Source organism: Fusarium coffeatum (assembly GCF_003316985.1).
Source record: "Fusarium coffeatum strain FIESC_28 chromosome Unknown BRIP53273_contig_427, whole genome shotgun sequence".
NCBI classification, from domain to species: Eukaryota; Fungi; Ascomycota; class Sordariomycetes; order Hypocreales; family Nectriaceae; genus Fusarium; species Fusarium coffeatum.
In genome coordinates, this window is record NW_022158216.1 from 25,589 (window position 1) to 46,107 (window position 20,519).

Below are 20,519 nucleotides of genomic sequence, written 5' to 3' on the forward strand. Positions count from 1 at the left end.
ATGCCTTTTTGTATAGCCATTATTTAGTAGCTAGTATAATATATGTATACCTCCTCGAATGCTCTTCTATAAGCACGTGAAATACATGCTAGTCTTTAGATGTAATGGGCTGAAGTAGTGTTCATAATTTAATTCGAATCAAAGTAATGCTAATATGGTAATATGTGAACTGATATCCATGAAAATATTCTTCAAGCCTTAGGATCCTCGCTGAGCTGCCGTTTCTCCTTCTCGACACCGTCTTTATGAGGCTTGGGGTCGGAGATCTTGAGCCACTCGCCATTGAAAGCGTTGATGAGCCAGTTTCGAAGTTCTGAGCAAGTTAGCTTTGGTTCATTCTATATGTGTAGGGAGTTAACTTACTATCATAGACAATACGGTTTCCATTGTGGAAGTAAATACTGTGGTCGCTATCAGGGAAAACATGAACGTCGTAATTCTCCACGCCCGCCAAATCCAGCGAGTCAAGAAGAGTGAGCGAGTTCTGGAAGTGAACGTTGTCATCAGCAACACCATGCATGACAAGGAAGCGCTTATTGCCGCCGAGGGCTGTGGCATTGGCGATCATGGACATGTCATAGCCATCGGGGTTGTCCTGAGGAGTACGCATGTAGCGCTCCGTGTAGATGCTGTCGTAGAATCGCCAGTCAGTGACAGGAGCGACAGCCATGCCGTAGCTGAAAGTGCGGCCAGCGTCTTGCTCGAGGGTCTTGAGAGTGGCGAAACCACCGTAGGACCAACCCCAGATGGCGAGGCGATCGGCGTCGACGTAAGAAAGAGAAGCAAAATGTTGGGCAGCGGCGATGTGGTCCTGCGACTCTAGGACACCGAGCTGATTTCGGACTACAACACGGTGCTTGCGGCCAAGGAAGCCTGTGCCTCGGGGATCAACGGTGACAACAAGGTAGCCAAGGGCAGAAGCGACATAAGCCTGGAAGTCCACTGCGAACCTCTTGGTCACAGACTGAGAACCAGGGCCGGAGTACTGCTGGAAAAGCACAGGGTACTTCTTCTTTTTGTCGAAATGGGGAGGACGACGCTCGACATAGTTGACCACAACACCGTCGCCAAGATCAAGGGTACCGTATTTCATAACGGGCAGCTCATAGCGTTTAGCACGATCGGCAAGCTCAGCGTTGTCCTCAATGATATGCTCATAGTTATGCACACTTGATGGTGTGGAGATGACCTTCTGGTTGGGAACCTTGGGTCCGCGGTATGACAGAAGAACAAAACCGGCTCCCTTGGAGAACGAGGCATCATAGTAGGCCTCAGTCCCAGGATCAGTCAGAGCCTCCAATTTGGTGCCGTCGAGCTTAACAGAGTAGACATGACGTTGGATGGACGACTCCTTGGCAGCAATAAAGTACACTAGATTGTTTGCCAGATCAATTGCAGAAGGGGCATCGTCGATCTCCCATTCACCCTTGGTGAGCATAATAGGCTCAGGGTTCTCAAGAGGGGTGAAGTAAGCAAGGTGTTCGTAGCCTTCGTGTAGATAAGAGTCAACGTATCCATCGTGGTCACGGCCATTCTCAGGGTCAGCAGGGATGAACTTGGTGTTGTGAGAGATCTCAAACCAGCCACCATCGATCTTATCGACGTCGACAGTATTGACAGTCTTGCCCGTGCGAGAAGTGACATCGATCACGACGACCTTGAGAATATCACTGACGCGGTTGGTTTCTTTGACGACAGCCTTTTCACCGGCCCAAAGGAGGTTGTTGATGATGCGGTCGTCATCTGCGAAAGCGCCATCGATATCAACAGAGAAGACATCCTTCTTTGTGATGTCGTAAAACAAGAGATCCACAACTGGGTTATGAGCGCCCGCCTTGGGGTACTTGATCTGCTCAACCTCAGGATATGCCTCCTCGCCCTCTTCAGGATCGGTGCCGCTAGGTCGCTTGATGAAGAACTGAACGGGGAACTCGGGAACGCCAGTCTCGTTGGTTCGAAGGAAGGCCAGATACTTTCCATCTTCAGACCACCAAGTAGCACTGCGACCGCTGAACACCTCTTCCTCATACACCCAGTCGGGAATACCGTAGAAGTACTCTGGGCCACCGTCTTTGGTGATCTGAACGACGTTCTTGGTGTCATCTAGGCGCCTGATGTAGAGGTTGTTGTCCTGCGTGTAGGATACAGCGTCGCTCTTGGGACTCCAAGTGGCAAGCTGGACTCGGGCATCAGGCTTTCCAGGAACAAGCGGCTCAGCTTCTTGTGTCTCGACATCAAGGATAAAGTAGATGGCGCTAAAAGAGTGACGCCAGTTCTTCTTCTTGTTAACACCGAGAAGGACCTTCTTCAGATCGGGGCTGGGTTCGTTCCAATCGGGAGAATATTGATGTCCGTCATGAAGAAAGAAGTTCTCCTTCATGAGTGTTCGTGATTTTGAGGCCTTGATCTCCGTATTGATCGGCGACCTGGTCTCCTTGTCTTTGCGGATATCCTCTACCACGATATATGGCTTCTCACTGGCCCCAACCTCGAGCAGTAAACCATCCTCTCCTTCGGGACCTGCAATCCAGCTGATGCTGTGGGACTTGGCCTGCCAGCTGCCATCGAAGAGCTGATCCATCGTAACAGCCTTTCCTGAACCTCGTGTCGCAGCATCAGGGTCGTGTTCAGTGTCGCTATCGTGATGATGCGATCCGCCGTAAAGAAAGATGCCGAGGCCAGCTAGCCATCCAGCAACAAAGACTGCGCCGACAATGATCAGAATTCGGCGCAACTTCTTATCCATGGGTTGACGATGCAGAGTAGCCCCAGGACCGAGGAAGGGACCCGTCTCCAGGTCATCTTCCTCTTCCTTAAGGGGATCATCGTCGTCCAGCGCCCTCGGGTCGTTCTTATCTTTGCCAGCGTCCATCTCGGTCTTCTCGTGTATCCTCTCGAAAACAAAACTCGTGGTTGAAGCGGTAGAGATGGAATCGTCCGAGTATCGACGCTCGGGTGTAGACACGTCCGAGGCCATTTTCGGTGGCGGTAGCCGTTATATCTAAGCGCAGGTTATTGAATTGATGTTACGCGGTAGCGCACTGTCGCATCGTATCGTGCACGGGAACGAAGGACCGAACAAGCGAGTGTCGGAGATTGAATAGAGTGAATGATAGGCTAAGACGAGGCAAACATGAATTGACGAAAGAGGGAAAGGGAATGAGGCGTCGATTGGAACCGTATTGGGTTGTCAATAGCGATAAGTAAGGTCGGTAGCTAACTAACGCGAGGGGGCCATGGTCATGGTATGGTCATTGCTTGTGTCTCAGTAGAGCTCGTGCCTACTTGTCGCATTGGGCAAAGTTTCTGATGACGTAAGCCTCTACGATCACTCAGTTGTGAACGAGCAGGAGTATATTTACTGATGCATATTTGATCTATTCATACTAGAATCACATAAAACTCTCTCATATGGATGCATGCAAATGACTGATAGTTCAGTATCAGCTACTTCAATCTGGAATTGCATGCTCCCGGCTGAATCCCCGGGCCCCGAACCCCGGATCCGCCCCACTCATCCAAGCTACTGGTCTTGATGAATCCGGGGTACTCTAAGAAACATCCATTACTGGAGAGAATTCAATAAATAGCCCGCAGGATGTCAAAAGAATTAATCGTCATAAGCGTGAGGGACGAAATAGTTTAGTCATCTTATGCCAATTTAGGTTAGCATTTAGGCTACTTTATTTTGAAGGCCTAAGTCTTAAAGGAACATTTCTTCTGTTACCCGCCTAGATAACCAATCTAAACAAACTACTAATAATACAAAGAAGGAATCATAGCAATCGTAAAGGGTATCCTTGTATCTTACATCCACTCTCGCAATGCTAATTTAGCAACTGTGGTGCCTCAACAGTAGCACCCTCAATCTTCTCAACTACACAAGCCGTTCCATAAGCACTGGCCTGTGCAAAACCTCCAAGGTCTCCAGTCTCAAACCTCAAACAGATGATAGCATTCCCGCCTCTCTTTTTCGTCTCTTGGACAACACGGCTGATGGAGTCGTTGCGGCAGTTGTACAGCATGGAGGTAAACCAGCTCAATTCACCACCAGCCAAACTCTTGATAACCATACCAATACCTGCTGCGATATTACGCGAGCGAACAGTGATTCCGTAGACGGCTCCCAGGACTTTGGTGATGCGATAGCCAGGGAGGTCCATCATTGCTAGTAACGATGTGTAAGTGGAGATATGGTTGTAGTTAGTCTAGTGCTGACTTACTTGTTGTTATGCAGTTGTCTGTCTCAGTAAACTACATCATGTCAGTGTACGAAGGAAGAGTATTTATCTTGGCATCATACGCAGTGCAAATCCGACAGATGAGGCGGGATATCAGCAACCTCTTCGTGGTTCTTCCTGTCGTCCTTGGATGTGCCAAAACCAACCATTTTGGCTGTATGGTAATGAAGGTTTATATGTTCGTGTAAGTCCAAGTAGAATGCCAAGGCTGAATTTCGTGATAAAAAAGCTTCTGAGATATCTGATATGTATTGTATCTTTCATCATAACAGTAAAAGCAAGGGACCAAGCGCTTTATATATTCCCTCGCTCTCGAATCTATCTTCCTCCATTACCAAGGCTGAGAGGTTAATGCCGATCTAACCGCCTAGCAACCCCACATTACTTTTCGCATTCATCGTATCTGTATCTCAAAGTCTCTCATTTGCTGGCCTTACCATGCTAGGCTCAGCTCACTGGTTGAGACCGACCTGCATCCTTCGTGGCGGTGCATTTCAGCTTTCATGTGATGACGTCCTGCCACACAAGGCTTTCATACCTGCATATCTAGAGTCTGGGCGTAGTCATAGTCAATCACGATCTTGCTCGACAAAAATGAAGGTAATAAAAATCAATGTACTATCATACAACATACAGCAACCCGGCTACTCAAGACAGGCTGCGAAATTAGATATGGGTTACCGGCCTATAATTAAATGCAGGGAGGCAACGCCACGTTGGTACCGGTGACTGCATCTAGAAACCGTAGCCGGTGGGCTGCGGCGCGAAACCATTTGCTTGACCGTATGGTGCGGGTGAGGGGGTAGAACCCATACCCCCAGGACCCGCTGTGATCATGAGCCGTGAAGCGCCCAGAATAGGTGTGTTATCATCGGTCTTCTCCTTCTCCTGCTCCTTGGCCTTGCGAGCCTCGTTGTCGGCCTTCAGAGTAGCAAGCTCCTTAGTTTGTTGGGCGAGCATGTTAATCATGTAAGGCATAGAGAAGTCCATAAGACCATGGCGCCATGAAAGCTCCAGGACAAGGTCAGGGCGAATGAGGTCGTAGCAAGCGTAAAGCATGCCAGTGTAGCATTCACGGTGGCCAATATCGACGAACTATGACGGTTAGTTTTATCCATTGTAGAGGCTTGAGTGAGACTTACATATTGAACGAGGTCGCTGACAATGTCGATCTTAGCAGAAAGAGCAGCGGTCTCGATGGCGTCCTTGTAAAGCTTGTCCTGCTTGGACAGAGCAATTGACTTCTCCCATCGCTTGTTCTTGCGGTAGATGGAAGCGGCGATCTGGCGGAAGAAAATAAGATCATGCTTCTCCAGGCGGCTAGCCAGCTCTGTGGCATCGTAGTTGTCGTAGTTCTGGACAGAGTCGCGAAGGGTCTTGTAGTCCTCCTCCTCGATGAGGAGATCGTTGACAGCCTCGTTCACGACACGCTTGTTCTGAGATTGCACATTGAGCAAGAAAGGCTTGATGAGAGGAAGATCGTCGTTCTTCTGGAAGATCTTGACAACGCGGTTGACATCGATACGAGGAGTGAGGGTGGCAAGGAGGTCGGTGAGGAGGGAAGGATGCTGCTCAACGTAGAACTTAATGGCACGGTAGTAGATCTCCAAGTTGGCAACCTTCACCACAATCTCCTTGAATTGCTGGTGATCCCAGGAGTTCTCAGGTCGTTCGATGACGGCAAGAGCGGCGTTATCGAACTCGTCGTAGTGGTAATAACAGAAGACGAGCTCAGGCCAGAGGTTAGCTTCCTCACAGGCCTTGATCATCTTGGGCAGGTTCATGCGAGACCAGAAGATCTTGATGTGCTCCATCAGACGGTCAGGGTGGTACTTGGAAAGAGCAATACCAAGTTCAGTGAACATTCCCATGTGAGCACGCTCAAGGCCAAGACCCTGCTCGAGAAGGCTGATAAGCTCATCAAAGTACCCGTTGCGCTCGTACTCCTTGACCAGCGTCTGAAGTTGCTCGGCGTCGACAATCAGGTTGAGACCGCAAATCTGAGCAAGTCGGAACTCCTTCTTCTCCACACAGGCCTCGTGGACCTGCTTCCACACCTTGATGTTGTTGGCCTTGCGAGCGCACTCAACAGCGGCTTGGTAATCGCCGAGGTGGACAAGGGTGGTTGCCAACTTGGCCCAGTTGGAGATGCTAGTGTAGAAGATCTTGGACGCCTCGTACAAGCCTTCCTCGTAAGCCTTGTCACCGGACTCCTCGATGTTCGCAACGTTAGTGGCGCGGAGGAAGTCCTCAAGTTCAGACAGCTGCTCAAGGCGAGCGTAGGAAAAGGCGAGAGCTGTGTCGATGGCAGGCTCACGGTGAGTCTTGCGGGCCATGCGCAAGTACTTGACGAGATCCTCGTTCTTGCCGGCGTGTGTGGCGACTTCAATGACCTCTAGGTAGTTTCTGGGATCCTCGGCTTTGATGTAGGACTCGATGGAGTCAGAAACACGAAGGCCATCGAGTTGAGCCTTGGCAACCTTGCTCCAGACCTCAGGGAGATCAACTTCCTCGGCGTATGCCTGAGCACGGTCGATGCTGACAACGTTCTCAATCAGAACATCAACCGCGGCAGACTTGTTGTCGGCCTTCTTGTAGATCTCGAAAGCCTCCTCAAAGAGACCAACCTCGATGCAGCTGGTGGCGATCTCGTCGGCGTTGTAGTTGTCCAGCTTGTGGATGTAATCCATCACACGAGCCTTGTCGGCCTTAGCAGCAGTGAACATGAGGAGGTTCTGGAGGTTCTGGTTGTCGCTGAAGGGTGAGGGCTCGAGAACAATCTTCTCGAGAAGCTCAATAAGCTCAAGAGGCAGATCATTCTCAAGGAAAGCGGAAACGGCAACGGACACCTTAGAGGGGTCATTGGCTTCAGGGACGGCGGTAGCGGTGACCTGGTCGACAACAGAGCGTCGGTGGATGTTGTTCTCACTCAGGACGAAACCCCACAGCTCAGCATCAGATCGCTCCAAAAGGTATCGAGCCTGAGCCCTGTACATAGAGTTCTCGTTGGTGATATTGACAAGCTCCAAGTCGTTCTGACCCTTGGAGTAGGCAATGTAAGCCAGGTTGGGGTCACGCTTCTCACAGTACTTTCCAACAGTAAGAGTATCATACTGATCGTTCTCCTTCAGGAACTTCTCGGGGTTGTTGTTAGAGTCGATGTAGATCTTGGCAAGAGCGTTGAAGACAGCCTGCTGTTGGTTGCCGGCCTGAAGAGTGGCCTCCAGGAAGGGCAAGAGAAGCTTGAGGCGGTTTCGAGACTCAACCTCAGACACCAGCTGATCGATGTTGATACTCTGGGGGTTGATCGAGCTGAGAAGCTGTTTGATGACGTTCTCATCGCAGTCAACGTCCAATAGACCACCAACAACCTCGGGGGCTCTGCTGGGGTTGACCTGCTGGACGTAGGTCTCAATAGCTCCAAACTGCTGGCTCTGGTACAGGTACAGGATCAAGTCATGAACGAAGTTGAAGCGATCACAGACAATAATGAGGGGAAGCTGCTCGGGAAGCTTAGCTTCCTTAAGGAAGTTCTTCACCTTCTCGGGGTTATAGACGTTGCTGTCGCGACACAATCTCTCGACCTCGTTGAACTGACCCATCTTGGTCGCGGCCTCGATGTACTTGAAGTGAACGTCAGGGTCTTCTGACAGGTTCACAACACTGCCGAGGTAGTAGAAAAGACCCTCAGCAGTCTTGTACTTCTCAAAGAGGTCAATGAGGCGAACAGCACCCAGCAGCTCCGAGTACTTAGTGGCGATGGTGACCACTGACTGCAAGTTCTGGCGAATGTTCGCCTTCATCATGGCATCGAGACAGTCAAGGGACTGCTCGACGGAGAGCTTGCCGAAGAAGTTGGTAAGCCACTCAGGGTTGAAGTTTGGTTGACCGGGGATGTTAACAACAACTCGCTTGATGGCCTCAGGATCCTCGTACAACTCCAAAGCCTTCTGGGGAAGGTTGGCCTTTTCGCAAAGATCGGCAATGCGAGTCTTGTCGAAGTGAGTGAACATCTCGTTGCCAAGAATAGCTTCAGCAACCTGGGGGGCATGCATCAAGTTCATCTCGAGAAGACGGGTCTGGAGACGGGCGTGCTCAGGCTTGTTCTCCTTAAGTGCATCCAACAAGAAGGCAGTGGCTTGTTGAATCATGCCCTGTCCTTGGAAGATGTCGCATACACGCTCGAAATCGACCAATGGGCCTTGCTCACTGTTGGCAAGAGCGCTGGCAAACTCGGCACCCTTCTCGGGGTTGACACGAGTGATGTGCTGGAGCAGTTGGATGTAATCGGGCTGAAAGCCAGTCTGGGCGGAGTAGGGAAGAATCTTATCAAATTGGCCAGTCTCAGCGAAGCCAGCAACGACCTTCTGGGGAACCTCGGCCTTGAGGTAGATGGACAAGGCCATGTTCACATCATAAGGTCTGACCATGTCACCGAGCTGCTCAGAGCAGTCCAGCTTGCCCTCCTTCAGCCACTTCTCAAGCAAGTGCTTGCGGTTCTGCTGGAGAACAGGCTGTGCAAGCTCGAGGGTCTCATGGCGGTTTAGGGAGCCCTTGTCCAAAAGCATTCCGAAGTATTGAAGGGTGAAAGCCATTTGACCGGGCTGGGCAGGCAGACGCTTGAACTTCTCAATTGTCTCAGCACTTCGGAGGAAACCTCGAGGAGAGTTGGCAGCGACCTTAGCGGCAGCCAGGTAGTCGCCCGTGTTGAACAGCTGCTCGAATTGTCGTGCGTAGAGGTTGTCGGCACCAGGAAGTCCGGCTCGAGAGGCCATCTTGATAGCCATATCAGTGTTGGCGGGGTTCTGTAGAAGGTACTGAATGACGTTGCTATCATCAATGGTCACGAAAAGGACTTGACCCTTTCGGTTGATACCAACAATACCAGATGAACCATCGTCTGTGCAGGTGGTAAATATCGTCTCGCTCGAGATTCGGTTCATGAAGATGCATGAGGCAGTCTCAAGGTCGTAAAGGTGGATGAAACCGTACTTGGTAACCATGTAGACAACACCGTACTTCTGCGAAACCTGGAGAGCGACGGGGAAATCGTTGGTGGCTTCGGGGGGGAAGAACATGTCGACAGCCTTCTTCTGAAAGACTGGATTCGACTCGGGATGATCGACCTCGACGATGTGTAGCTTGGCACCGGTGGCGGTTCGTACAGCGAAACTAAAAAGCTTGGTATCTTGGGGAGCACCTTCCAGGCGGAGGGTGCCAAAGGCAGCCGCATGACCTTCTATGGCCTGGCTGATTCCACGATCCTTGGAGTAGAGTTGCATGGCACCAACCACACGTCCTTGCTGGGACGAAATGCCGACTACCACCATCCACTTGCCATCGCTGTTAACCCGATAGTTGATGATTTGGCAGCCCTAAGACGAGATTATTAGTACCATGGTTTCCAGTCAGGCAGACATGAAATCAACTCACATTGAGGTTAGCATTGCGCTCAAACACCTTGACGGGGGCGTCTTGACCAGCATCGTAGACGTTCCAGTGGTAAACGCTAGACGTCGTGACAAGGCCAATCTCGTTCTCGCTGATCCACTTCCAGAACTGGACATCCTCGTTCATGGTGCATGACTTGAGCTTCTTCTTCTGCTCAAGATCGAAGATCTGCAGGGTTCTAGACTGGGCCTTAAGAGCAATTACTTGTCGGTTCCAGTGCATGATAGCACTGTCGGCCTTGATCGGCCGTCGGGTAACATTGTTGCCATTCTTGAGCTCGATGATAACAACGTCGGGTTTGTCGGCTTCGCTCTTTTGCTCTCGAACACAGACGTATGAATCGGACTCGAGTGTCTAGCTGCAGTTAGCTTGATGTTGACTACTGGCCGGCAAGAAAGCTAGCTGATGGTTAGGAGACGTACACAGGAGTTAAAGCCGATGCTCTGGGTGTCCACGCCAACATTGGCGAGCTGGACGAGCTCCTGGAACTTGATGGGCAGAGGCGCCATGGCGGCGTTGTAGCCTATGATAAGATAATATGGACCTTGTTCGAATCGACGCTCCTAGCCTCGAGTTTGGCCAAAGAAAGAAGTTGATGAATTGGAGTCGATCTCGGATCGATCACCAGTAATTATTTCGGAGTTGCCTTTAAAGGGCGAAGTAGAAGCTTCCATGCGCCGCGTGGCAGGGACTGTATGGAAGCACTAGGTTTCGGAGTAAACACAGGGTGCGCGCCAGAAATTGAAGAGAAAGAAAAGAAAGCGACGACGTATAATCCGCTATTATTCGTCTTCTGCTGATAAAGCAGACTGAATTGTCGTCGTGAAGGGTAGAGATGGAGATGAGGTTGGGGGGTGTTTTGGTAAGGTAAAGGAGAGAAGGTCCAGGTCGGTTTCTGGGTTACGTTACCTGTTCTGTTTGGGTAGCCTTGGGAGGAGCCACAGGGCAGCTGTGACGGACCGCTCAGGGCAGGTGCAGCACCTTTGAGCAGAGGGTACGTACCGCTCTGGTTGAGTTCAATTTGGGGTTAGCGTGCTTGGAAAGCTGGAACTCACTGGCCTCCCAGTGCTGACAGGTTATCAGCCGGCCAATGAGCTGGTGCAAGGTGGGGGCACTACGATATTCCGTCCCGAACGAGATGAATCAAGCAAGCTTTCGTCATCAAAAATAGGCGCCAATTTATGCGAAAAGGGGAAGCTTGAAGGAGTGCCTGTCGAGTTAAATTCGGTCATAAACTGTCGTAGTCAAAGAATAGGATATTTAATAGTGGCTTTTCAAGTTACAGGGTGTGATATCCTTGGTTCTCTGAGGACAATTGCACTGTTATCCATGCCGATCACTTCTACCAGTCTTTCTGGAAGCTTAATAGAGCTATGTACATGCGACTGGGCAATCCCAGTGGCACAACACAGAATCTTATGGATGTACAAGCTTTACGCAGCATACAGGAGTTCCTGGAAGATAGCTCTAGTGCATGTTTTCAAAAATAGACTCATCCATTCCAGAGGTTTATAGCCGCTCATGCAGCAAAGATCTTGTTTCTATAAGAAACAAACAATTGTCCACCAAATAAATAACATGTGATCATCCTGTGTCTTATACCTGACCATCTCAACTCAACTCCAAACATTCCATGCCAAACTTTTCGCAATCCTATGACAAATGTTCCCGGTCAATGTGATGTGTAACAGCAGCCTCATCGCCTTCAAAGGCATCGCAAAAAGGGCATTTCACCGTTTCAACACCAGCAGTTGGCGTACTTGATGAATTGTCATCGAAGTCTGGTATGAAATCTGCCAAACTCCTTGGTGGCGGTCCTGTAGCAAACTCATCATCCAGCCTCACATCCGTATATCGCATTGTAAATCTTGAACTTGAGGGTGCTGTTTGCGCCCTCGGCTCATCTGACGATGCAGAGGGAACACCAGAAGAATCGCCCATTCTTTGCACCCTGCCTACTTGACCATCTCGTAGTCGTACTTTGATTCCTCGTGGATGATTGCCTCGTGTGAGAAGATCTTGAACTATTCCCTTTGTCTCTTCTCCTGTGGGTTGATCCTCCTTCAGGATGATGAAAACTGATGCTCCTGGGATAACTTGTTGCACTGTTGGGACTGTGCCTGATGCTTGTTGCGGTGTTGCTGGCGCACGAGATGGTCTTGATGAGCCGCCCCGCTGGTTGTTCTGCTGCTGGCGTGGTGGGCGAGGCTGACGGTTGCGAGGTCGATTAGGTCGATTCATCTTGGTAAAATATGACTTTTGAGTTATGGAATATCCAAGAGAGATTGCTCGTATCGAGCGAGGATATGAAGTGTTCAGAATGAAAGAGTTGGAAAGTATGTTCTTGGTAAAGAAAATCTTCATTTGATGATGCATGAGTAACAAACCTTGGTGTTTGGCTGTGAAAAAAAGTTTACCCTACACATCTTGGAAATTTACAACCCCGAATTGCACAGTCAGCTCCCAGTTGCATCATTTTGTCAAAAACTTGATTTCAATTGAATTATTGAATGTATTTAGGAGATTTATCAGCATGTTATTATTTACAGATTTCTTAGGCCATGCGCCCTACCAGATGTGAGTAGCGTGTGACCTGATATACATTGTTTGAGCAAACCACCCTTCTCGAATTGTGATGCACGATTGTACCAAACTCTAGGCTTCGCCGACCTTAGCTACAGGCTTCTTCCTGATATCCTTCCAACCCATACCAAACGACGTGAAAAACATAACACACGCCGAAGCAACACAAAGCAAGAATGTTGCACGTGTGCCTTCAGAGTATGACCATAGAACACCCGGCAAACTTGCTTCATCAGCGACCTCGCTTACAGCTCCAGCTCCAGCGTTGATGACAATATCGGGATCAATGTTGGGAAGTCTCGCTACGAGTTCTTGACGGAGCTCATGGGTGAAAATAACGTTGGCAGCGCAAACAAAAATGGCACCCCCAAAGGTTTGGGAAAAGGTGAGGATCGACATCGCGATAGGGGTCACTTCGGGTTTCGTGTTGGCCTGGACAGCGATGATGGGCATCTGAAGACCAAGTCCTCGTCCGAAACCTATCAAGATTTGGTAGCCTGCCCATTTGGCTGTAGAAGTGTAAGGACCCATGGTTGATAAGAGACCGAAACCAATGGCCGAGAAAGCTGCACTGGCTGTTGCGAACGGTAAATAATAGCCAAGTTTCTGAACTATTGCCTGTAAGTAATGATATCACGAGCTCTATAACATGGAGCCTACCTAGGGCGCCGCTTGTGACAGCAGCCACGATCAGCATGAGAATGCTGGGAAGCAAGTTAACACCACTTGTGAATGGCGATGCATCTTTGGCGGACTGGAAGTAGATGGGCAGATAAAAGGACGCCACCATGACAGTCGCGAACAAGAACAGTTGCGTTAACATTGAGGTCCAAACCTGTCTTGTGCGCACAATGGGCATTGGAATCATTGCATCTGTGCCAACATGATGCTCCCAGAAGATGAATATCACGAAAAGAACACCGCCACCACAAAAGAGACCGATGATTGTAGCCGAGTTCCAAGCGTATTCGACACCGCCCCATTGAAGTGCGAGAAGTATCATGACTACACTTGGACTGAACATGGCAAGGCCTGTGAAATCGAACTTGGCCTTCAGGAGCTGCGTGATGGTTTCATCTGTAGGAGCGCGATGATTCGGAACTTGGACGAGGAGAATCAGAACAGCGCAAACGGCGCCGATTGGTAGGTTGATGTAGAAGCCTATTAAATAGTCAGACATAAGCCGATATAAGTATAGCGAAGAGTTGGAAAACTTACACCATCGCCAAGTAGTATACTGGGTGAAAGCGCCTCCTACTAAGGGGCCGGTGACAATTCCCAACTGCGCAAATCCCATGATGATGCCTACAAGAGATGGACGCTTATGAATGGGAACCGCCGACGCGACGATTGTTAGGGCGCCATTCTGAATACCAGACGAGCCAATGCCAGAGATTGCTCGGCCAACGATAAGCATCGTAGACGACTGAGCAACACCACATATCAGATTGCCAAGCTCAAAGACAAAGAACAAGGATAAGAATGTCCACTATAGCTTGTTAGATATAGCGCCACAAGTAATATCCAATGGGAAATAGCCTGCCTTGGTGTTAAAGTACATGTACAATTTGCCTGTAAGTGGTTGGAGGGCAGCGCTGTTGGTTGAATGCCAGTCAATAAGATATGCGAGGATCCGAACTAGTGCTGAGCTTACCTAGCAAGATTGTATGCACTAGCATACCATCCTATGTCATGCAGAGAGTGAAAGTCCGAGGTAATGCGAGGTATAGCCTAAAATTAGTCAATATCAATCGGGTAAATGTTGGATGTAGGACTGCTGCATACTGTAGCGATGATTGACATATCCAGCAGCATCAGGAAGGCAGCAAGCGTAAGAGAAATCATCAAGCTCATGAGCTTCCATCCTGTCACCCATTGAGTCTCTTCTTCCTCTGTTGGGAGTTCGACCTCTGGCTTCGTCTGTATTTCTTCTTGGGTAGCTTCGTGTAAAGTTGGCGTGTTCGAGGAAGAGATGGCCTTTTCATCGTCGCCAGATAGGATCTGAGGCTCAACATTATCTTCTTTGGGTACTGTTGTAGTCATCCTGTCAAGGGTTTATAAGACGTAGGTTGGAAAGAATTCTGACAAAGCCGGGAAGTCGCTTGGCATGTTGGGCATCGTGTGTCTTTAAATGATTCATGAAACAAATATCAAAGCCATAAGCATGGCCAATAACGGGATATATTGTAACATATTTCCCGGTCCCGGATACTTAATTATTGTTGTGGTGCTAAGGCTGAGGTGGTGTAAACGGAGTTGGATATCGCTTTGGGAACGGAATTCCGCCCAGCCAAACAAATCACCGGAGCTGGTAATCAACTGCCACAACATGAATCCTTCATTCGGCATTGCCTAATCGAAGCAAGTGCCCTCAAGAAGTGCAGTCTCAGATCCAATGCCATGGGATACTAGAACTCCCAGGGTCCAAACACGTCAGACATCCATGTAACATCTCCAAAATCCATCATATTGACCGCTGCCATGTCTATGCTTTGCTGATCCGGTGGGTTTGGTGCTGGTATTAATTGGAATGCCCCTTGATTTGTTGATGATGAGGGAGCACCGCCGAGATGCCTCGATAATGTAGGTTCCCACGAATTCTTGATGTTACGCATGATTTTGGCCGCCATTCGGAACACTGTTTCCTCGCCTGCGCTCACCTTGATTTTGTAAGCCGAATCCAGGCGCGTAAAGAAGTCAACCGTTTGATCCAAAAGAACTAGTAGATCGGCCGTATTTCGTACGAGTTCCTTGTCCCAGGCAGGGTCTTCAGACGTTGTGAGCCGATATAGAGCTATCTGAACTTGAGAGAGCTGAATATAGATAGGAAAGGGTGAGCCTGCAACCTCCTCAATCGGAACGGCAAAGAACACATCGAACCATGCCCTGATCGCTCTTAGACATGAATACATGCTTTCGATTCGTTGATTGACTGGAACATCTTGCATGAACAGGCCGACAGAATTGATTTGAACCTCTGTTGCAAGCGCGTGTGCCTGCAGTACCGCTATAATTCGTCAGTATGGCCTACCGTCGGGTGTATGTTTCGTACTCACGGGTTACGGGCATGTTCAAGGGCAACCCGTCCCGAACCGCCTGGAGTTTGGCAAGCAAGCTCTTTCTGAAAACGTATGTAGGGGCTGGAGATGGGTCACCCATGACATCGCGAACCAGCAGTTTCTGCGCTTCATCCGCAACAAGCTGATATCTGATAAATGCGACCAGCAATTCATCAAATGGATATAGTTTCTCCCTCTCCAGAGCGTCAAGACAATCGCTCATATGGGGCGTCCAGTGGAGAGGATCCATCTTGCCAACGAAAGACGCCAGACTGCACAAATTAGAAATGTCCTGTGAGCATAGAGATGGAACTTACACGGAACTCAGAAACCATAGTGACACAACGGCTCGCCGCTCCTCCAGCGTGCGTAACCGCGGTGGGGCAGGCCGTCCTCCCCATGCCTTGAAACAAACTGTAAAGTATTGTTCCTCAACGGGAGCTTTTGTGAGACCCATATCATAGGCAACCAGGACGGCCAATTGAACGAAGGTGATAACAAACGGTCTACCTGGACTAGAGGTAGTGGAGGCCCTGTAAGAAGGTCAGATTTCAGCAGAAGCAGATGCGTTGGCGATGGGCTAACCAGGTGAGGTAACATATAAGTCCTTGAAGACAGTCCATGGTCCTCTCATGATTGATAATAATTCTGTTGGCAATTTCCTGTCGAACCCGATCTCTCAATTTCATCTGCTGCTCAACCGACATCGATGTCATATTCATAATACACAGCCACAGGAATGGCTTCTCCTTTCGCAGAGCTGCAGCTGTCATATCAGGTGGCAGGACCATACATGGAAACTTCCTCAGCCACCCTCTGTATTTGTCCAGATACAGTTCGGCTTCTTCGGGCGTGGGTTCATCTAAGGAAGAAGTATCTTCACCAACACTGGAGGGCGAGGTATGCACATGGCTACCGCCCGTACTTCTTGAATCATGACTATGAGGTATAGTATATGAATGCGGTTGAGTTTCCGAAGAAGAAGACGAAGCTGCAGCAGTTGCCAAGGACTCCAGACGGCTAGTTAGAGGATGACCCACGTTCGATGAGTTCATCAGGGGACTGGAGTCTTCGGAGTTGGGAGACTGCAGATGTCCATTTTGGGGCTGAGATGCGCGCAGAATGGTAACAAGATCTTCAAGCTTTTCTTCTAATTGAGCTGTCCTGGACGATGCAGATTTCTTAGCAACCCGTTTTCGCGCAGTTGTCATAGTTTGACATTGTTTTCCAAGACGATGACATCTTTCGCAATCTTGACCAGAAGCCCTCAAGATACACTTGCATTTTGCCCTCTGGCATGCAGTGCAGGCCCTGCCATAGCCAGCGGGTGTCCCTGTCGCACCAGAGGCTGTAGAGGCTGACAGATCGGGTGGCGCCATGGATTGCTTGTGTAAGTGTCGCCAATAAAGTCCATGTGCATAAACAAACAGTAACAGAGTCGAACAAAATCCGTTCGTATAACAGGAATTCAGAATGCTATCTTTGAAGGGGGTGGTAAAGGAATGGTAAAGACCAAGCTTAGGGGATAGTGTACCGGAATTCGGGATTCGATTAAATCCGGCTTACTATCTCAAAATATTCGCACATTGAATTGACCCGAGCGGCGAGTTAAACAATAAGACATCAGAATAAAAACCGTAAAGGGGTAATCTTGTACTGGACTACAGTATCTTAATTCCGAAGTTTGAGATGTTTGTTGGTAATCAGTTGAAGTTTTGTGATATCAGATCACTCTTTAGGTACCGGGGTTGGGTTATCTGAACTCCGTAAAAGGATCAACATTTAGACGCTTGTCTTAAAGTCACCAGCTGAAGTGCAAGGATTTCTGACAAATGGAATTGAATCTAAGTCAAGAGTGATGTAAATGTAGTCTTAAGTCCGGTATATTTTGCTGGTCACGGTATTACTTAACGTCAAGATGATCCAAGGTGAATGAAGTTGAGTCAAGATCTTGTACAAACGCCAGATACGCTGGGCATACTTCGTTGCGCATACAGGCGTGCGTTAGACACAGGTACTTCCCATGTTTTCAGAGAAAAAAGATGAGAAGCCTCGGTGGGAAATCAAGTACGGATACAATAACATCCTTTCTTTAGAAGCCTAGCTGAGCGTGCTTATTTCCTTGAGTTAATAACCTCCAGCGTAAACCAGGAACAGATTATGAAGCTGTTGATCAGGCCATGTCTTCAATTAATTAAAAGCCGAGAGGCATAGATCTCTGCCCGGTATCAGATCTCAGGGTTACATTGGAAAAGCAAGTCCGCCTTCCCTTAATTGGCTTGGAAATTAGCATCAGAAGTCTCCTATTGGCTAGACATATCTTAGCTTCAGGGGCCAATCAAAGCCGGTGCATCCCGCTCTTCTCAATTAACTTTAACGTCACAAGCTGCTAGATTCTTCAACTCCATCCTCAACGCCGACATCGCAGTCTCAACGACCAACGCCAGACCGACACAGATCAATCACCAAATAGTTATGGCAGCTCCATCTGTCGCAGCAGCCGAGATGCTGCCTCGATTTCTTCTTCCACGCCTTAGCTGGGGCGCTCCGGTTTCAGTCTCGCAAGCAGCCCGACCATTCGCCTCGATCCCTTCTCCTGACCAACGACGGTCTTTTGCATCCTTTCAGGCCGGTCCTGTTACTCAACGTCCTTATTCTCGAAACATTAGCCCCATAACGAAGAGAGCTTTCCATGCGACGGCCCTGAGGCAACGAGATCATCACTTCGACACTCTTAAGTTTGTGAAGCGATTACAGGGGGAGGGGTTCACAGAGGAGCAGTCGGTTGCGATGATGAAGACGCTGAACGATGTTATTGAGGAGAGGTATGTTCGAGCTCTTACAACACTCACAACAATAATACTTACATTACCCTTAAGCATCCAAAATCTCACCCGAACAATGGTCCTCCGCGAGGACGCCGCCAAAGCAACGTACACTCAGAAGGTCGATTTTGCCAAGCTGCGATCCGAGCTTCTCTCTGCCGACTCCACCGAATCCAACACAACACGAACCGCGCACGAGAGATTGACGAACGACATCGCCAAGCTGAGCAACCGTCTTCGAGATGAGATCAGCCGCACGCAGGCCAGCGTCCGTCTCGACCTTAACTTGGAGAAGGGTCGTATTAGAGAAGAAGCCGTGGGCCAGGAACTCAAGATCAAGGAGACGGAGACCAAGATCGAGCAGGAGGTTGCAGCGCTGCGGGAGAAGCTGGAGCAGGTCAAGTTCCAGACGCTGCAGTGGCTGATGGGTGTCTGCACTGGTTTCGCGGCGTTGTTGCTTGGTGCTTGGCGATTGCTCATGTAACTGTGCTTTTCGTGTTGGGGGAGTGCTATATGAAGAGTGGAAGTCGTATATACAGTGTTATGGTTCACCTAAACCGATAGATTTTCTTGTGTCGAAATTAACATGTCTATAATTACATAGCAATCATTCTCGGACAAACGAATGAAGGTCTTTTAAATATCCCAAAGGACACCTGATACGTTGTTTATAGCTCTGAAATAACTGTCGATATCACCTACTGACAAATACCAGGCTCTGATCCCAGAATGATAAGGGTCAGAATAGAAGCGCGCCTATATGAACGGACTTCATTCAAATGACGCCTTCCAACAACCCCACCCCCACTTCACCCCGCCAAAGATGATTATCGGTCTCGGTATTGGTCTTCGGCATGAAAGCCGATGGCTCTACCATATAACTCAAAGAATAGCTTCCTGGAGCAAAACCAATTGAAGTAATCATACTCAACCTCGTTTCGCAAACTCATCTTGTTTTTCGGATTCAGGTCACATATTATCCAATATGGCAGGCAAACCCAAGGTTCTCTTCCTTGGCAGCACCAAGCAGTAAGTCGCGTAAGAACTCACCATGATTGCTTCCAAATATGCTGACACTTATGTAGAGCCCAAGAGGATTTTGCGTCTCTCTCCGAAGTGGTAGAAGCCGTATACCCGAAATCAACAGATCGTACTACTTTCATAGAAGAGAGCAAATCCGGCGCCTTTGACGGAATCCAAGCTATCTATCGCTCAAATAAGACTTATAGCCTGGCTGGCAATTTTGATGCTGAGTTGCTTGATAGTCTGCCCAAGACACTCAAGTTTATCTGTCATAACGGTAAGATCCTGATTGATCTTATTAAGAACAGGTTTACTGACTCTTTCAGGGGCTGGGTATGATCAAATACATATTCAGGAATGTACTTCACGGGGTATGCGTGTTTCCAACACGCCAACAGCAGTAGACGATGCCACAGCAGATATCACCATCTTTCTACTCATTGGTGCTTTGAGAAACCTATCGTCTAGCATCTTCGCTCTGCGTGAAGGTACTTGGCGTGGCAACCCTGCGCCATCACTCGGCCATGATCCTCAAGGCAAGGTGCTTGGTATCCTAGGTATGGGCGGAATTGGTCGAAATGTCGCTCGCAAGGCTCGTGCCTTTGGCATGATCGTTAAATACTACAACCGCAGCCGCCTATCTCCAGAGCTAGAAGGCGATGCTGAGTATGTCGACTTTGAGACTCTTCTCAAAGAGAGTAATGTTTTGAGTCTCAACTTACCCCTGAACGTGAGTCAAGATGCAAATCCTCATTCTCACAGCTTAGCTGACTTCTGATAGCCCAAAACCCGACACACGATCGCAAAGCCTCAATTTGATATCATGAAGCGTGGTGTCGTCATCATCAACACTGCACGTGGTGCTGTGATGGACGAAGCTGCTCTTGTCGACGCACTCGAGTCTGGACAAGTTGCCAGCGCTGGCCTTGACGTTTTTGAGAATGAACCTGAGGTTCATCCAGGTCTAGTGAACAATAGGAACGTATTGCTTGTTCCGCATATGGGTACCTGGACAGTGGAAACGGAGAGGGCGATGGCGGCCTGGACCTTTGACAATATTCGCCTGGCGGTAACAGAAGGGAAACTGAAGAGTATTGTTCCAGAGCAAAGCCATCTACAATAGATATACTCGATGCATCGACTTCGAATAATTAGCATAGACATTTTATAGCAGAGTCTATGACTTCGTATCAGTTTCATACATCGTGCGACATACCATCATCATTTAACTGATACACTAATATGGCTTATGAGGAAATAGCTAGGTAGGTAGTAGCTCTAGGATGAGGTGGCTAACTTCATCAACAATAGCTTCAGCCTTTTTTTTTTTTTTTTTT

General features: G+C 48.9%; 8 protein-coding genes across 8 annotated transcripts; 2 read left to right on the plus strand and 6 right to left on the minus strand.

Moving 5' to 3' along the window:
* Nucleotides 1–191: 191 nt before the first annotated feature.
* Nucleotides 192–2,977, minus strand: FIESC28_11554 (uncharacterized protein; the record flags this gene model as incomplete). Its single annotated transcript, XM_031165676.1, has 2 exons — nucleotides 192–313; nucleotides 364–2,977. The coding sequence occupies 2 exons, from the start codon at nucleotides 2,975–2,977 to the stop codon at nucleotides 192–194; spliced, it is 2,736 nt and encodes a 911-aa protein (XP_031010264.1).
* An 850-nt stretch (nucleotides 2,978–3,827) lies between these two features.
* FIESC28_11555 (uncharacterized protein) lies at nucleotides 3,828–4,390 on the minus strand (the record flags this gene model as incomplete). Its single annotated transcript, XM_031165677.1, has 3 exons — nucleotides 3,828–4,168; nucleotides 4,224–4,254; nucleotides 4,304–4,390. 3 exons carry the CDS (start codon nucleotides 4,388–4,390, stop codon nucleotides 3,828–3,830), a joined length of 459 nt encoding a protein of 152 aa, XP_031010265.1.
* A 586-nt stretch (nucleotides 4,391–4,976) lies between these two features.
* Nucleotides 4,977–10,201, minus strand: FIESC28_11556 (uncharacterized protein; the record flags this gene model as incomplete). Its single annotated transcript, XM_031165678.1, has 4 exons — nucleotides 4,977–5,336; nucleotides 5,384–9,616; nucleotides 9,675–10,046; nucleotides 10,115–10,201. 4 exons carry the CDS (start codon nucleotides 10,199–10,201, stop codon nucleotides 4,977–4,979), a joined length of 5,052 nt encoding a protein of 1,683 aa, XP_031010266.1.
* Nucleotides 10,202–11,345: 1,144 nt separating this feature from the next.
* Nucleotides 11,346–11,933, minus strand: FIESC28_11557 (uncharacterized protein; the record flags this gene model as incomplete). Its single annotated transcript, XM_031165679.1, has 1 exon — nucleotides 11,346–11,933. One exon carries the CDS (start codon nucleotides 11,931–11,933, stop codon nucleotides 11,346–11,348), a length of 588 nt encoding a protein of 195 aa, XP_031010267.1.
* Nucleotides 11,934–12,347: 414 nt separating this feature from the next.
* FIESC28_11558 (uncharacterized protein) lies at nucleotides 12,348–14,318 on the minus strand (the record flags this gene model as incomplete). Its single annotated transcript, XM_031165680.1, has 6 exons — nucleotides 12,348–12,886; nucleotides 12,936–13,436; nucleotides 13,494–13,764; nucleotides 13,841–13,847; nucleotides 13,930–14,006; nucleotides 14,061–14,318. 6 exons carry the CDS (start codon nucleotides 14,316–14,318, stop codon nucleotides 12,348–12,350), a joined length of 1,653 nt encoding a protein of 550 aa, XP_031010268.1.
* Nucleotides 14,319–14,683: 365 nt separating this feature from the next.
* Nucleotides 14,684–16,545, minus strand: FIESC28_11559 (uncharacterized protein; the record flags this gene model as incomplete). The annotated part of the gene is made up of 4 exons (XM_031165681.1): nucleotides 14,684–15,282; nucleotides 15,332–15,606; nucleotides 15,652–15,867; nucleotides 15,920–16,545. 4 exons carry the CDS (start codon nucleotides 16,543–16,545, stop codon nucleotides 14,684–14,686), a joined length of 1,716 nt encoding a protein of 571 aa, XP_031010269.1.
* A 1,264-nt stretch (nucleotides 16,546–17,809) lies between these two features.
* On the plus strand, nucleotides 17,810–18,643 carry FIESC28_11560 (uncharacterized protein; the record flags this gene model as incomplete). Its single annotated transcript, XM_031165682.1, has 2 exons — nucleotides 17,810–18,159; nucleotides 18,214–18,643. The coding sequence occupies 2 exons, from the start codon at nucleotides 17,810–17,812 to the stop codon at nucleotides 18,641–18,643; spliced, it is 780 nt and encodes a 259-aa protein (XP_031010270.1).
* Nucleotides 18,644–19,144: 501 nt separating this feature from the next.
* FIESC28_11561 (uncharacterized protein) lies at nucleotides 19,145–20,305 on the plus strand (the record flags this gene model as incomplete). The annotated part of the gene is made up of 4 exons (XM_031165683.1): nucleotides 19,145–19,188; nucleotides 19,245–19,459; nucleotides 19,509–19,912; nucleotides 19,964–20,305. 4 exons carry the CDS (start codon nucleotides 19,145–19,147, stop codon nucleotides 20,303–20,305), a joined length of 1,005 nt encoding a protein of 334 aa, XP_031010271.1.
* Nucleotides 20,306–20,519: the final 214 nt, after the last annotated feature.